We start from the raw sequence: 17,585 nt of genomic DNA on the forward strand, positions 1-17,585 counted from the left end.
CAATTAGGTAAAGAACCCATTTAAATAAAGTTAATACATCTCATTATTATGTAGATTTTTAATCTGTAGTTTTTATCAACATATATCTATTTTTATTATCTTCCGAACCGAAGAGTCCTTGTGGTGGTGGAAAAAAAATTACAGGCAAAATAAAAATAAAATAATTCAGCGAAGTTGAAAACCATTGAGTTTACAAATGTGGTCGAAGTGGTGAATTAAGGTTAATCATAAAATGTAATGAAATAAAAGTGTAACTGATTTATGAAACTATTAATTCAATACTTTAACTTATCTACGAAGTACAAGGTCGTAATTATACATAAATGTATATACCAAAGTCTCAAAGAGACCTGTAATATTATGTATACCTATGTCCATATATATTTATACCGGCATATTATGTACATACATATATTGGAATTTCTTTCATTCGCCTTTTAACTTAGAGTAAAAGATATTTGAAGTTAAGGATGAAAAATGCCTGAGTAGCTATTAGATCAGTATAAAAATAGCATATCAAATATTATTTGTTACTTATTGAATATTTTACCTTTTGAGCGAAACCAAACAACATTGTATAAAAAACTCTTTTGTATTTCATTACGTATCTAATTAAAATACTCAAGATATATTAATGTATCCTTTTATATTTTGATACATTGTTACATCAACAATAGAACCAACTAAAAGATAACCAAAGTATGCCGAATCTGAAAAACAAAACAATAGTCTTAAGATTTTCTTGTCTTACAGTCTCAGGCAGTTAGTTCTTATAAAGAAACGTAAAAATTAAACAAATGGAATTGAGTATCTTAAATATATATTTGCATCATACTACATATTATAAAATTTGTAATCAGCTGTTTTGTTTGTTTATAGGATAGCTTAAAATATAAATCATTTGAGTTTTTTTGATTAGGAAATAATGCAACTGAAGAAACGATATATAATATCAAGAACTGTACATATAAATAGACTGTTATAATAATTTATCCAAGAGCTTTTAGCTTGAAATATCAACTAAAGCTAGTGACAAAATAAACTAGATTCAGTTTGAGCGAACAACGATGGAGGTGATACAAATAAGAAGAGTTAGCATAAAGTGCTGTATAAGTATGTTCAGGTAGCATAGAGTGTGTATATATAATATCATCGACATTCTGAAATCAAAAATAAATAAAAATTGAAAAATTTCCTTGCTATGTCAACCATATATTGCAAAATCAGCAACATTCATTGTCGCATTCAGAGGACGCTCCAGCTTACATAGGGACAATTATTTTTACTTTGCAATGTACAAATTGCTACCACAAGGATTTTTTTGCTCATCTTTAATCCACCTGTCCATACCAGTTTGTTCCATTCAATAAATTTAAATCGTTGACAATTCCAAATTTAAGGAATGCTTATAAATGAAAACTATATATTATATAGTCTAGAATCAAGGGACAAGACAATGGACTAAGATTTATGAAAGTTTTCGATTTATTTCCAGAGCCTTCTATTTTACAACCTAATTTTTAACCATACAGTTGAATCTCACACGTATCAAGCACTTTTCAATGTGAAACTGTATGTAAGCCGCGGTAATTCTGGTAGTACTGAATGTGGAATGACTTCCCTCCAAAAAGTTTCTTATGAGTGACGCCTATACGTTTCATTTCTTCTTGGGCGATGTTAGCCACTTAACTTCATATAAAACTAAAACCCATACTGTGGACTAAGTTAAATGGCCAATATACCAATGACCTGTAAAATTTAGATTATAAGTTCACATAATACAATAGTCCTCAGGATATTCTAAGACTTATGATTTATATTGAGAAGAGTAAAAGGCGAATTAACAAAAATACATAAATATTTCAAAGTTCCTGGTCATATATAAATGATTGTCTCTTCGAATTCCACTGTTACTTTATACATTTTGCTCACACTTGCCTAGAAAAGTATGTCTTAGATAACCACCTTACGATTCGAAAAGCTATCAAAAGGTAAGGACTTAAACTTTTAAATTTGGAAGGTTTTCAAAGAATCATCAATAACTAAGAACATTGTTGAGGCAAATAGAATAATATAAATCTATTATAGAAGATACAGAGACCTTTAAATATTTTAATATCAACTTACCTTATTTAGATACTAATTATTTAAATAATAATTCAAAACTTACTAAGAATTACTTAGTAAGCAATTACATATAGATACTTGTTAAAAATTACGTACCTATATGTAAAGATGAAATATTTCGATAATTATTATAAACTTACACCTCATACCAAAAAAACTAGTTAAATATTCTATACCATATTCTCACGATGTAAGTCATTGAATTAAAATGCTTATTGATATGGTGTTTTATAAATTGGTGCCTTGACGCCCACTTATAACGATATCAGTCTTAATAGCTAGAAGTGTTATAAGTTTCAATAAAATCGTAGATTTATTGCAAACATTTTTCAATTAAAATGCCTGAGCATTGAAATATAGGTGCTAGGTAGACTAATTAATCCTACTGACATAATTTATGCGAAAGTTTACGAGGATGTATGAACTGTGAATGTTTGTTGCTCTTTCGCGCATAAACTACCTTACGTATTTCGATGATACTTTACAGTATTGTAGATTAGATATCAGAATAAGATATAGGCCATAATTTATATAGGAATTTCAAGTATTTCCCGGAGGATGGCTTAACAGTTGTATTTTATATAAAGTTACGTGATACGATATGTAGATGTCGACACCATCACATCTATTATATATATATTAACAAACTATACGTTAGTCTCAGAGCCGAATTCGGAAGTCTAAACAGACAAAGTAAACTGAGTAAACACTAGTTAGATACAACTTTTTAGTCCATTTTACTAAATAAGAAAAGGTAGGTGTATAAATTTTATAAAGTATGCATTCCTATTTCTATCATAAGAAACCAATCCTGATCAATGATTATATAAAATATACACCCATAACCAAAGATTTTCGAAAGTAATATATAAAATACATTAAATAATAATCAGTTACTCACTTATGGTTATACTATGTTAATATACTAAACTAAGTGCAAGGCTTAGTAATCATAAGCAAAAAATTAAATGTAAATTGTTAATTAAATGTTTCGCAAATCTCGTTTCAAGAAATTATAATTCAGTTTTCGCACACAGTCTAAATTAATGTCTTGATTTGTTACGCTGTAAAATACGCTGCCTATAACAAACAACATAGACATTTACATATACTTTTCAGGCGACGTAAACAGCAAGTCCAAGAATATTTGTATTTATATAATAATATATATTTCATTATACCTTCAGAAATTAACAAAATCAAACTCTCTATCTAATTTCAACGTCAATAATAAAATATCTTTAGCGCCGTCCCAGCTAGCTTTGGAGTTATCTGGATTTATTTCATGGGGCAACATGAGCTTCAAATAATACTGCGAAGAGTTGATTGTCACACTGTTTTTGTCGACGGAGAGATCGACGTTCTCTTTCTTATCACCCGGCATCATAACCCTGACAACAAGGTTCTCGCAACTGGCCGAAGATGGCGTTTTGGGTCCCATCTTTAAAAATAAAACGTTAAAATTGGAGAAAAAAAATTAATGTAACGCTATCCCTAAATAATTTATATTATCTTAGTAGTTTACCAATTAAGGTGGGAATAATAATTTTTTTTTAACAGTGTAAGCCTCATATACGTACTTGCAAAAACACATCTTCAGCAGAAACAGATTGCTGGTAATTCATGGTATACTCAGGAGTTTTACGATCGCCTGCACCAAAACCCACTTTCCCCATGTTTTCGGCTTCTTCAGCTTCCTGTTGTTCAAATTCTTCAATAGTTTTCGGGTATTTTGAAACGTCTTGGTTTTGAGAAACTTTTGTATCTCTGTTTGAAGTAACTTCATAGTCTGCAATCATAAAAATAAACAATTGTTATTTAAGACTAGGTTCATTACTTAAATGGAAAAAGAAAAGAAAAGTACTTGTAGCCGGAAAATCCTCTCCTTGTAAAACCTCAGGCTCTGGCGCCCTTAAGAGGTCTGCCAACTTCTCCATTTGAAGTGCACTAAGATCCATAATGATTTTTATATTGATGCGTTGATAATTTATGTGGCGTCCAACAACCAAAATGGATGAATGTCAGGATCACAATTATTGATTCAACAACACATTGTTTATCAAACATGTGCTGGGGATGGTTGCCAGGCAACTGTTCTTTTTTTTTTTATTAATAAAACAACAACTTTTATGATCAAGTAGGTGAACATAATATTATGTTCATATAAAGCCCACAGATGACTAATAATAAGGCTCATTCTTTTGATGAAGATTTTTAAGATTAGTTGTAAATTAAATTTTGCAAATTATTTTACAAATCGAATGTATGTTTTAGAAACTATGTATAAATAGTGTATGGCAAAATGAAAGAGGAATAATTAATTAAATTTTATTTCAGCAATCTAAACATGTATATAAAATAGACACAAAAAATTTAATAGATTTAAGGGAAACCATCATCATCCTCTTCAGCCATTTCTTTGGCCAGTTCCAGGTCTTGTTGTTCTCGTTCCCGTCTTTCTTCTGCACTCTCCAACTCTTTTCCGTAGGATTTTGGAGGATATCTCATTGCTTTAACACTCTGATTGTGTAATTCAAGGCAGAAATAAATACGCTGGTGGAAAGCCAACTGCGGTTCTCTAGTACAATATATATCAGAACTCTCTTTGTTACTCATGTATCCCTTTTCTGGGTCAAGTGTAGCTTCAATAACTCCATCACGGATAGCTTTAGCTACAATAAACTCAGCGTCTTCAGCAGAGTCTAAACCAAGTTTGCGAGCAATATCTTTTGGAGATATCCGGGAATATGACAGTCCGATTGAACGGATAGCTGTCTTAATAACATTTTGACGTAAACGGAGGATTAGTGTGAAGGTGTGATCATTACGAAATTGTGGCCCATAATTTTCTAGGACCTCCCCAAATCTTTGCAAATTTCCCAATCTTACTGCTTGGGTAAGTTGGAAATATGGTGCTAATGATTTCCGGAGCGGGGCTTGACGGAAAATAGCACGTTCTGGAATATCACCCAACAATAGTTCAACCACAATTGCTAACTTCTGAACAGTCTGACGGAACCCTACAGCAGCAGTTTGTGGAGCTTTACGTAAAGCTTGAACTAAATGTTTATGTGCATCACTATATTCAAGTCTTGCAGCTTTAATTCTGCCAAGATAATATAAAAATCTGGCCCATTCATTATTACTTGCATTTTCCGGAAAAACTGACTTACTCACTAACTTATCCGCTTGCTCATACAAGGAGTAATGCAAGTAATTTCTTAACAGACAGTTAATTAACACTGCCTGGCCCTCATAGTCACTTCTCAAGGTAGATGTGCGAAGCCTTGCATGTAACAAACCTCTAATAAAGTCCAACTTGTTGTTCAATTCAAACACCATAGAATGGTAAAAATAGCATTTAGCAGCAATTAAATCTAAAGTTCTGCGATTATGGACAACAATTTTATTCATAAGTTGTTGCGAACATTCTACAGCTTCTTCTAATTTTTTAGTGTCAAGTAAGCGAAGTAACACCAGCAAGTGAATATAAACATCAACCTCTGGCACTGGTTGCTTCGGTGCACTTCTAGAGCGAGGCGTTTCAATTTCCACTGCAGTGGGTAAGGGATTTTCAACAAAGCACATTAAAGCTTCTTTTTCATTGCCAGCAGGATAAAGTTGGTTTATAATAGCACGAAGAACATTACCATTAAGCTTCCTTCTGGTACTTGGAAGAGATCTTAAAACTCGCATAGCAAATCGCGGTTCCTTAGATGAAACAGCTTTGTCAATTTGTCGAACATGTTCTCTTAAATCCTGAACAGCAAGAACATCGACATCTTTTTTAATATCACTAGTTTCTTCGGAACCTGCGGCTGCTGGGCTGTCTACACTCTTCATTTCCACATCTTGATCCACAGGAGCCATTATTGGAAGAAATATAAACACTTCTTGATTATTATTTAAATTATTGTTACCAAGCTAATGAGTTCCAATTTCTAAAATCACTACAGATTGACTTCTGTCAAAAATATGCCGAGTAACTTTAGTCGCTGTACTTTAAGAACTTATATATGGCAATATTATACTTATTGATCAATAATTAAAGGTGGAAAATATGAAGTCAAGTCAAGTTATTTAATTATATTAATATGCTATTTCAATAAAAGCAACAACTTTAAATATTATTTTGATTTAGTTAAATATTTTAACTATTTTTCATTTCAACTAAATATACATTGTTACGACGCACAATGTTATCTATACCAGACTTTAAAGCCTGAATACCTTACACTGAAGTGCTTTCACAATTTCATAAAAAATATTTAAAATTTAGTTTTTGGCTTATTTCAGATGAAATAATCAAAAATATTTGTATTAAAGGATATATTCAAAAGGTCGGTTTCATATTTAGTCACTTTACAATTTTTATAATTTCTCTGTAAACATTCCTTTATGGATTTCATATAAATGCTCTATGATTTTTTTATACTTGTATTGATATATTTAAAACAAGTAATATTATCTACAACATGAGATCGTTATAGTTATGTATTAAATGTAACAGTTTTTTAAATATATCTTTCATATTCTTACATATTTAATGTTTTTCTATCTTAATACACATTCTGGTTTTAACTTTCTGACGTAATTGTAATAGTATAACTGATTTCGCGGCAATGTCATAGATGTGTGTTCCTAACTTTATTAAATTCTTCTGATAAAAGACAACATACCACTACGTCCTTATCATACTTATAACAAAAAATTGGTTACAAAAGAATATATTAAAATGGGAGATTAAAATGTACATATATTTTAAATATATTTGTTAAAAACAAAAAAGTTTTTTAAATTGAATTTCAAAATATATTACCTTTATCATTAATATTAATAAAAATCTCAATATTTTCTCAGTTTTCTTAAATAAATAATGCACAAGTAAATAGTGAGCTTTCAGGCAAATATTGAAAGCCTAAACGTGTGTAACGTTCAATGTTGTCATATATTTCTTTTTTCCATAGACTATAGATGAGACAAAACTACTAGCAATGCTCGTAGTTGCTTAACCAATATACTGTTCCAGTGAAATAGTGATAAAAAGCATAGAACAATTTTTATTACTAATGTTACATTCGAAAAATTTTGGATTACCAAATTTTCATCATAAACAAAGTGAGTGCCTAAAATAATAAACGAGGAAGGCACTACGGTCACAGGGGACCGGTTATTTCTTTTCCTAAAATATCAATGTGTTCTGGAAATGGTTTGCAAAGAGGACGTGGTATCATGGTTTAAAGAATTGGAAAGCTATAAACGCATAGACGCAATGTGTACATTATTAAATATGTGCTTACCATTTGAACTACGCTTTATTGGCACGTATCTGGAGGAACTCGGTAAGCGAGACTTTCAGGAGTTGCGTGGTGCCGAACTGAGAGCCAATAACCCTACAGATCTGGCTGCTGATATCGGAGGAGCGGATACAGATTCTAGAACTCGACGGAAAATGGCTTTATACGTTTCATTATTGCGGTCTTGTAATTTTGCTTGTGCAACCACATTGTATAATGCCATGGTCAGTTTAGAACAAAGTGGTCTTTTGAAAGGCTTGTATGGTGATCTCCTTGAAGAGATTCTTTTACTGTATACTATGGCGTTACACCATCCAGCATTCACATTCGATCAGAAGTCACATTTTGGTGATATTTTAGAGAAGCTTAAGATAGAAGATCAGAGGATACAGTATCAAGAGCAGCAAGAGCGTCTAAACTTAGCTCCTGTTAGTGGTTGTCATACACAGGCTAGTATCACCCCAAATATGTCAGTACCACCACCAAACTTGCCAAGCTTGGGACCACCGCCTGGTATTATGTTTGTTAAAACATCTGGTGTGCAGGTCAGTACCATCAGATATTCTTGTAAGTAAAAGTATCAATGTTTCATGCATTAATTTATTCTAATGCTTATAACCATTATAATCCTCTTTCCTTATTGCTACGATCATTGTTTGATTCATCATAGACTAGATCAATAAAAAAAAAAGATAATTCCCATGTCATTTAAATTATTACCTGTTAAAAATGGTTTTAATGATTTTAATCAAGGAGTTCATTTGACATAATATATATTTTTAATTTTATTTATCAACACAAAGCTTGGGCTTGGATAATGAGTGAGAAATTTTGGCTCTCATAGTTAGCCATAACAAGGAACATCTACAGTTTTAAATATTTAATTGAATCATCAATAATTGTTGTTAATAAATTTACAAGTTAATAGTTTTGTAAAATATATTGAAAATAAATTATGATTGTTTTAATTACACCCGTACATAAAAATCTGTGATATTATTGGTTTTAAAACTATTATCCATTATCATGAAAAAAATATGTGTTCTATTAAGTTTACATGAATTTGTTTGTTCTTATATTTAAATTTGTTACAGCCACCGAGTTCTGATGCTATCGCAGAGCTCAGTTCCCCTCCTGTGTTGACTGGAGCTGGTGGTGTGGTTCCTATGCTCGGGGAAGTACCACACCCCCCTCCAGGTCTACCAATACCGCAGTACAACATAAATGAATTCATAGGCCAGCACACTTGGCCGGCCAACATAATTGTTTCACCTCTGAATCAACCTCTTGAGGTAATATCCTTATTATGGAATATTGCATAGAATATTATGAATATTGTAACTCAGATTTTATGCTGGTATTATCGTTTAATTCTTAATTATTACTTAGTAAGATATAATAACAATTCTGTTCTAATATTTGCGACACAATGTTTTTAGTTTTGTATAAAAAAAATTATGAAAAACTTCTTTTTTTTTCTTTGAAGCTATTTACATGATGTTAATAAATAAAAAATGCATTCAGTGTACAATACACTAACAACAGTAATAGTTGAATTTTATATTTTAAATGTATAATAACTAAGAAGAGAATTTCATTTAGGTATTAAAAATTATTGACCCTTTTATTAAGAGAACCCAAAGCCATTTAAAACTTATACAAATTGTTTCATTATATTCAAATCAGGAATTTGTAATGACCATGATTTAGCTATTAAAGTTATTAGTTCTCGCTCTGATTCAACATGTTGGATGGTAGAAACGAAACCACAATTTTTTAACTCACTATCCCATTAACAACCTTTTCAGTTTCGCCTTGTAATATGACATACTATCTGCACTTTTCCAGGTGTTGAACTTCCAGACTGCTGGAGGTGTCGCACCTTCTTCACCGCTGGTGTCTTCTCCAGGTGACAGCCGTGCAGCATCTCCACGAAATCGCCGGCGTCCATCCCGTGACCGTTCACCCCCACTAGTGCCCATCCCGCCTGAATCTATGCCTCATCTCACCACAAATTTCGAGAATCTTGCTGTAGCCGATGTAGGTTTATTAAGCAATGTATTGTTTTCATTAAATTTTATTATGTCATAGTTATTATATTACATTCGTGATTTGCATTATGTTATTCTGTGCAATATTGTGTCAATGCCAATATCAAATAAATATAAAGACTTTATTTTTATATCTAGTTTATTGAAAGTCATTACTAGGAATTATTTACTAGTTGTCTCCATTTCCATAAGTCTCAGTGCATGCTTAGAAATATTTTGATATATTTACATAATAACAGAACATTAATAGACTTGTAGTTCATAAAGTTACTATTGTATCAATATATGTTACGCTCTGACCCAATTTGATAATAGTTACATCAAATTATAGAGGTTATAAAGTTTTCTGTCTAATCATCTTTGTGATAGCGACATGCACTTCCTTTAAATGCTCTTGAATATCCATTTTGTTGTAATTTAACATATAGAATATTTTCTATTCTATTCTAAACAGAATTTTTTTTCATAGATGAGACATAACATTGGGGAGGAAAGACTTCGAGAAATTACACACCATCAGTACCGGTCGTTGGAGAAATTGAATGGTGTGCGGAGGCGAGCTGGGGCTTACTGTCCACCTACACGTTCATCGTCCGACAGTGGTTCCAGCAATGGGTCTTCCCCCCCCAGTACACCGGCAGCACCACGACGTGTGACGCCGTCTGCGCCGCCGCCTGTACCATATTTACCTTACCCTCGCCCGTACCCCTACCCCACCCCACCTCCCGCCTACCGCCCGCCCCCACCGCCATTCGCGAACGGGGAACCCCCACCGTACCCAGCACCGGCCCCATACGCCGGTTACATGCCTGTGTTGTACGCGCCACCGAAGTTGTCCTGTTGGAATTGCGGCGCGTCTGGGCACGCTGGTCATGAATGCAAGGAGCCTAGTCTCGAAGAGATGACGCGGGCTGGCGGATATCAGCTCGACTTCGGCGGAGCTCCACCACCCGAAGCGGGGGACAAGTAGGGTTTAAGGGACACCTTCATCTCACAGCTCTGGCCGGGGTGAGTGGAAGGGCCCTCGAATGTGACTCGGAGTGGGTCGAAGGTTAAAATGACCCAAGCCGGCCCTGACCCTTGCGTTTCGCAAAAGATAATGATTTCTTGTAAAAAATAATTCAGTAAGTGTACATCGTTTTAGTGTAAAGTGCGCTTATCGGGAATATGTGTTAGAAAATGTTGACCTACCGTGGGAAAGAATGCACTTTCAAACATTCAATTCTCGACAATCTTGTAACATAATATTAATTTGATATGTTACGTAAGCTATCTGGGAACATTTCATTTCATTTTACGTAATAACCAACAGATTTTTGAATCGAAGATGAGTTTTATGTAAAAAGTGCATGAAGTACAAATATTTTATGAAATTGAAATATATAAGTTATTTGTACAGATATTTATTCAGTCTTGGTCGAGATATTATGGTTGGATTGAAAGTGTAGTGTGCTTACGGCAGTATCTGTTTATAGGAATTTAGAGGGAATTCCATAAAAAAAGGGAAACGAAAAAAAATTAATACCGACAAGACGTATCATTATGATATTTTAGTTTTTTTTTTGTTGTTTTATGTGCCATGGCCTCTTAAATTAATCTTAACAAGACCATTGGGTAAAAACAAAAAACCTTAAGTACAAATTATTGAATTAAATTTTGATAGACGGAACCTGTAAATAAGTAGTCCAAACATGGATTGGGCGCATAAATGGGATTCCCTGTAATGTGAATTATCCAATCTCAAATCAGTGTATGTTGACTATAAATCACTTAGTAACAAATTCAAAAATTATCTGACTGATATTGCTAATGAATTGTTTCCTTTGATCCAAGACTGATTTGTGAAGTTCCTGGTTCGTAACTGGGTACTATTGTCAATCGTTGTGGATGGAAGTTACAAAATCACAGAGTAATGGTATATAATTCTGGAGTGACTAAAAATATCATGACTGAATATCTGAATGTATGTATTATAAATAATAGAAGTATGAACAAGGGATTGTTTTCACCATGCTCATGATAATTCAATGCTCTTAGAATATATTAATGTAATAAAGTCATTGTAAATAAATAAAAATGTGTTACAGTAAAAAAAACACATGACCGATGTGACCATATCTTGTAAATAGTCCCCTTTATATAATGAATAGTTATTTAGATTGAGTATATTTGTGAATTTCTTTGTAATTTGAGTGTCCCATAGAGTTATTGATGTTTATATGATCACTGTCACAAATCACAATTCTGCATTTTATAAAAATCCCAGTTTTGAACAGTTCAAATTAGGAAGGTTGTATAATTTTTGCATAATTATATTTTTTTAATTGAGTCAAATGAGTCACGCATAGGTGGGTCCTACGGCTGATTAAATACTCCTATATGAATTAAATAACATTGTACTGTGTGATCATCTTTTATTAATACATTAAGATCTCCTTAGTTCAATCTATATATACCCGACATTTAGACATTGTATTTTAATCGACAGTTCATAAACTTTGTATATAGTAATATAATTTTATAACTTGATAATAATTATTAGTAATAGTGTTTGAAAATTAATAAATCAATAAATCGTTTCATTTTGCCCTTTGATGTGACTTTCAGTTATAAGCTGAATCGCGAGGGTCTTCTGATAAAAAAAAAATAATAATAAACTATGACTCCTTATAAAGGTTGTATGTCCACGTTACTTTACATTGTGTTATTTATGAATTAACAATTTTATTGATATTTGAATAAATTAAAATATAGATTAAATGTAGATGGAATAACGTTTGTATTTTTACATGAATACCTCTGTAGCTAACTTTTGGATTTTTTCCGCATATGTTTCGACATGTTTACTAAGCTGCATCACAGTCTGTCAAATGTGGCTTAACTCACACGTGTCATAATTGAAATATTTCCTTTGAATGTTGATGACTAATAAATGGCTTGGATAATACATTAAAATATCAAATGAATGCATAAACCCGTCCATCATAGTTAATTTAAATGCCGTTTATAATGGCATTGTTTAGATTACAATACGTGTGACTTAATACTTGTCTACGAATATATGTTTCAAAGGACTTCCGTACTGCATGGTTTTAATGAAATTCTGCGAAGTTATCCAAACATTATTCTGTACTAGTTGAAGTATAAAATATTTTTTTACTTTGTACAGATGTTATGAATGTGATAAATAATTTTTAACATTAGCGTTTGTGATTTAGTCAGGTGTGTAGTTTACTATAAAGGAATGTGGCTTTACTAAATAATATGTACTGTGACCTACAGCGATGTATTTGTAACTTTTTTCTTCACTGTTTTGTATTTCGATATAAAATGCTGTTGTATTATGTTATAAAAAAAAAAGATCAGCATTTCAGTACGTGTGGTTCGGCCTGATTTTATAGACCTTTGTATCCCACCAATGCTGTGAATCGTTTGCTTCCTGAGAAATAAACAACCAAAATCTCTTTATTTTTTTTTCTTTCTATAACCTCTAGAATAGAAATATATTAAAAAAAAAACTATAACTTTTTAATGAATATTGGCAATACATTTGAAGTTATTCAGCAACAATAGGTAAATTCAAAAGGAGACAAGTTTCTATACGCTTTATGACGAGAGGTATTAGAATTTATATATATTATGGCTAGTTGAAACTGAAAATGGTAAATTAAACAAAAATGAGATTTTAGCAAATTCACATTTATATGTGGCGGTTTTTTTTGTAAATAACTTACAATGATTTAGAAATAGTTAAACCAGATAAATATATAAATATTTATATATAGACGAAACCTCTTACAATTCAATGGATTCATCGTGAGGGTGCCGGGTCCATCGAGTTGTAAGGAGAGGAGCTTCAACAGTACCTAGGACTTGGGAGCCAGGTGTAGGTTTAAGGGGCCCCTGTGTAACGCGCGTTAAACGCTTACCTCCACCGTCCAAGCTCCTCTCTCTACCTAACCAAATTTAAAAAGAAACATACTAGGGCTGCCTTCGAAGTAAGTTCAGAGAATGAATTGTCATTAGTTCTGGACAGGCCCAAGTCTTTTAGTAGGTTATAGACATATTTAGCCGTTATACCTCTCACTCCCACTTTTACCGCGTAAAAATCCAAGACGAACCTATTTCTAGTGAGTTTGTCAGTGAGCTCGTAATATTTATTGACCTTGATAGTATGGTCTTTTGGGATGTTGGTTTCCCAAGGAACCGTAAGCTCTATTGAGATTGCAGCGTAAAATTGCGGTCTGGAGTACGACGCACAAATATCCTCTGGGATTTTGTATTGTTTCTCATATGTATTAATCATTATAGTCCAATCCAAAGCTGCTTTAAGGATAGAGTAAGGCTTGACGTTTGATTTTATAGTCTGAGTTCCTTCTCTCACAAAACCTACTGATCGTTCGTTGGTGATTATTTCCCTTTGCGCTCTGGCTACCGGAAGACTAACCGCTTCGCGTATGTTTCCAGTACCCTGTCGTGACGACGCGAGTATTGACCGATATCCAGCAGTACCTTACAACCCACCAGCAAATGCTCAGCAGTTTCAACTGCCTTCCCACAGATATATCAAGTTTTTTCCATACATTTACCCCATCTTACTAAATTACTCTGATCGGGGAGAGCCAATTGGAAGGCATTGAGACAAAATTTTAGCAATACTGGTGACCAATCATGAATTAAGGTGCGCCATTTTAGTGCTAACGGGATGCAAAAATCTCATATGTCTAACCACTCGTTCTGCATCTCTAAACTCATTGCATAGGTCTGATATTTAGCATTTTCGTCTTGCTGAATAAAAGACTTCAATATATCCGTATCTTGGACTTTCTTACTTGATCCTAACCCTACTCTGTTACTTTGGGTTACTATCATAAACTGCTTATGGAATTTAAATCTTGATTCTAGCTCTGTGGCATCTTTATCTTTTGGGAGCGATGTAACGACGTCATCATGGGATTTCTCCACGATATATCTCTTTGAAACTCTTAGGTGTTTATAGAGCTCCGATGGTCTTTTAGACTCATAGATTTAAACTATTGCGATCCCTGAATAAATCTGACTAATCAGCCGTTAGCACGAGACGCCACAACTTCAACGTCTTTATGACGCCTGAATCTAATTTTGTCTAAGGTATATTATCAATCTTACCACCGACAAATTTAAATGGTGCATTTTCCGCAACCGTAGAAATGCATTGACCGCCTAACGATAATCCCGGATCGCATATTCAGCCTACAGAGACACATACAGTGAAATTTATTTGGTTTTGTCCTCAATCCATCCGTCCACTCACAGAATTTATCTACTTCATCCAATAGTACTAGACAATATTTGAGGTTACATGTCCGTATTGCGAGATCGTCAGCGAAGGCTAAAATGGATTTTGTGTATTATTAAACTTGAACCGATACCCTCATTTTTTCTCATTGCTGATTAGTTTACCTACTAAGATATTAGTTACAATATTAAATACTATTGGAGATAAAAGACATCCTTAATATAGTCCTACATTGTAAGTGAAAGTTTTTGAAGGGCCTTCATTTGTTATTATAGAAAACTTTAATTTTGAGTAATATGACGCGATCATATCATTAACTAGGGGTGGAAAGTTCTATCATCTTAGTGCGAATAGCATCAATTCATGGTGTATCGACCCGAACGCGGTCTCTAAGGCTGTCCAACAAACTGTAATGTACTTCTTTATTTAATTTACCTAATCGGTCCAGTATATCTGAACAGTAGCAAGTTCTTTTTTTGGGAATGAGGACAAAAATTGCTTTCCCGAAGCATTCCAGGATTTGCTTCCTTGACCAGATTTTACCGTGTGTATTTCCAAGATTTTTACGAAGCGATGAATATTTTTTAAAGACGATATATGGGATACCATCGGGTTCCGGTGCAGATTTTCTCTTTATCTAACTACTTATTTCCTCTACCGTTTTTGAAAGCCCTGGAAATCGATACGAAAAATTCCAGGTTTTTTTTTCGTTGGGATATATATATTTACCTCATTAAGCGCCTAATTTTGAGGCTTAAGGTCATAAGCCTTTTACCATATATATATATATATATATATATATGTATATGGTAAAAGGCTATATATATATATATGTATATGGTAAAAGGCTTATGACCTTAAGCCTCAAAATTAGGCGCTTAATGAGGTAAATAATGACTAATTAATTCGTTTTATTATGCATGAGTTCATATCATTAATTTTGTGTCATTAGATTAAAAATTTATTTGCTGTTTAACACAAAGTCATAGAAGGGATAAATATAATGACAAAAAATTCTTGTATACACGGATAGTACTCTATTTTAGATTTAGAAAACTTTTTTAGGTTATTGATTATTATTAAAATGAATCAAGATATTTATATCAATTTATTAAATAAAAATTATTAATGAATATTTAAAATGGATTAAATTCATCACAGGATGGATGTGGCTTATTGATACTCAGTTGAATACAAATAAAACACATACAAATAAAATGAAAAATAAACCACAGAATGTAGGCCAAGGCAAGTTTATTGTTACAGATGACAGATGTCGCTGTATAGTACATTATACAGTATATATAAATTTGTTAACAAGTTATAAATCATGATAATTTAAACGGCGTTAAAAGATAGCCAACCGATCAATTTCAGAAGTCATCGTAGCTTTGTTTCGCAATTTGTTGGATTCTTAGCAAAAGAGTTACTGTAAGTTGGCGAACGGGGAATAGAATAGAGAAAAAGATAGTTACATCACGATCGAAGATTTTGGTGAAAGTTAGAGTTAGAGTTCAGAAAGAAGTAATCGTGTCCGACATAGGGAGGGCGAGAGGATAATAAAGAATGGAGTAACGGAGCTTTTACCAAATGTGCTTAATTTCTAGGGCATATTGTTTAAACAAATGGAAGGCCAAAAAAGTCGATTCCTAGTACATATTTCTTTGACGCCATCTAATAAACTAATTGTGACTTATCAAGGTTGAGGAGCATTCGAAAAAAAATATTATAAGGGCGGATTTGAAACAAATCATAGTTATAAAGGAGCTCAAAGGCTTCGTTGATGTTGTCGATTAAAGCGAAAATGTACCTACATTTGAAGATTATCAGTGTTAACACGATAGAATGAAGTTACAAATTTAGTAACAAAATTTATGAAAATAGAGAGAGAATACTGCCTGTTGGAACGCCAACGATGAGTCTAGAATAATTTGAAAAACCATTGGCAACTTTCAGACACTGCTTACGACCATCCACGACGCGAGTAAACCCCGAGATAGGATATATCTGATGACTTAACAATGGCTATCAAAATGTAAAAATCAACAGTATTAAAAACGTTGGTAAAGTCTAAAGCAACTTCTTTAGAGTCTATGTTAAGTCTTAGTTCATTTTGGTTAGAGTTGTAACCGTGCTGTGACCATATTAGAAACTTTGTCAAAAACGATACAAGATCTCATTTGCCAACAAAAGAGATAGTTTGTTATACATTGTATGTCCGAGAACTTTGAACAGAAGTGGAGGAGTGGAGATTGGTATAAAATGATATATATAAGTGGAATTCTTAAATTTCACTGGCTTTCTGATATATTTATTGAGTATTTGTTTGAAGATAAAGAATAGTTGAAAATATTTAGTAAATACAGGAACATCTGTAAACAAAACGCATCATTGTACAGTTAATATCAAAATAGACGGTTTCAACCGATTTGACTGCTTAAATGTGATTTTTGAATCCAAATGAAGTAGTTAGATTAAAGTGAAAGGAAGTATTTACAGAAGTCGCAAGATAATTGTGTTCTCGTTTGACGTCTTGTCTAACAAGGGAGATTTAATTCGAGAGTTTGAAAAACTTTAAAACGTCAATGTAGATAAAAAACAGTATTATCTCATTTTTTTTCAATTGCCAGTGTGTGAGCTCTCACTTATAAACTCACTGAATATACCTAAGAGTTTTAGTATCTTATTTTTTAACAATATTGTCGCCATCAAGAATTTCTCAAAATTATTGCTATGAAATTAACAATAAAATATATTCTTTTTGTAGCAGTAAGGTATCTCTCGTTAGTTTCAGCTGACGAAACTTTGTGTACTAAATCAAAGTTTCTTAGT

General features: G+C 32.8%; 3 protein-coding genes across 4 annotated transcripts; 1 reads left to right on the top strand and 2 right to left on the bottom strand.

Moving 5' to 3' along the window:
• Positions 1 to 774: 774 nt before the first annotated feature.
• Positions 775 to 4,210, bottom strand: LOC116765370 (dynein axonemal assembly factor 6). Of its 2 annotated transcripts, XM_061523004.1 has the most exons (5): positions 3,992 to 4,210; positions 3,708 to 3,916; positions 3,309 to 3,568; positions 3,029 to 3,207; positions 777 to 1,749 (listed from the first exon to the last, which is right to left on the bottom strand). In XM_061523004.1, exons 1-3 carry the CDS (start codon positions 4,083 to 4,085, stop codon positions 3,311 to 3,313), a joined length of 561 nt encoding a protein of 186 aa, XP_061378988.1. In that variant the 5' UTR covers positions 4,086 to 4,210; the 3' UTR covers positions 777 to 1,749; positions 3,029 to 3,207; positions 3,309 to 3,310. The 2 variants fall into 2 exon arrangements, with proteins under 2 accessions (XP_032510725.1, XP_061378988.1); XM_032654834.2 differs by having other exon boundaries at positions 775 to 1,749; positions 3,029 to 3,568.
• A 231-nt stretch (positions 4,211 to 4,441) lies between these two features.
• On the bottom strand, positions 4,442 to 6,104 carry LOC116779711 (probable 26S proteasome non-ATPase regulatory subunit 3). The gene has a single exon (XM_032674112.2). The coding sequence runs from the start codon at positions 5,995 to 5,997 to the stop codon at positions 4,510 to 4,512; it is 1,488 nt and encodes a 495-aa protein (XP_032530003.1). The 5' UTR covers positions 5,998 to 6,104; the 3' UTR covers positions 4,442 to 4,509.
• Positions 6,105 to 7,105: 1,001 nt separating this feature from the next.
• Positions 7,106 to 12,941, top strand: LOC116779627 (uncharacterized). Its single transcript, XM_032674010.2, has 4 exons — positions 7,106 to 7,969; positions 8,519 to 8,716; positions 9,273 to 9,464; positions 9,945 to 12,941. Exons 1-4 carry the CDS (start codon positions 7,334 to 7,336, stop codon positions 10,443 to 10,445), a joined length of 1,527 nt encoding a protein of 508 aa, XP_032529901.1. The 5' UTR covers positions 7,106 to 7,333; the 3' UTR covers positions 10,446 to 12,941.
• Positions 12,942 to 17,585: the final 4,644 nt, after the last annotated feature.

The sequence above is a fragment of the Danaus plexippus genome, chromosome 2 (genome assembly GCF_018135715.1).
Source record: "Danaus plexippus chromosome 2, MEX_DaPlex, whole genome shotgun sequence".
Lineage (NCBI taxonomy): Eukaryota > Metazoa > Arthropoda > Insecta > Lepidoptera > Nymphalidae > Danaus > Danaus plexippus.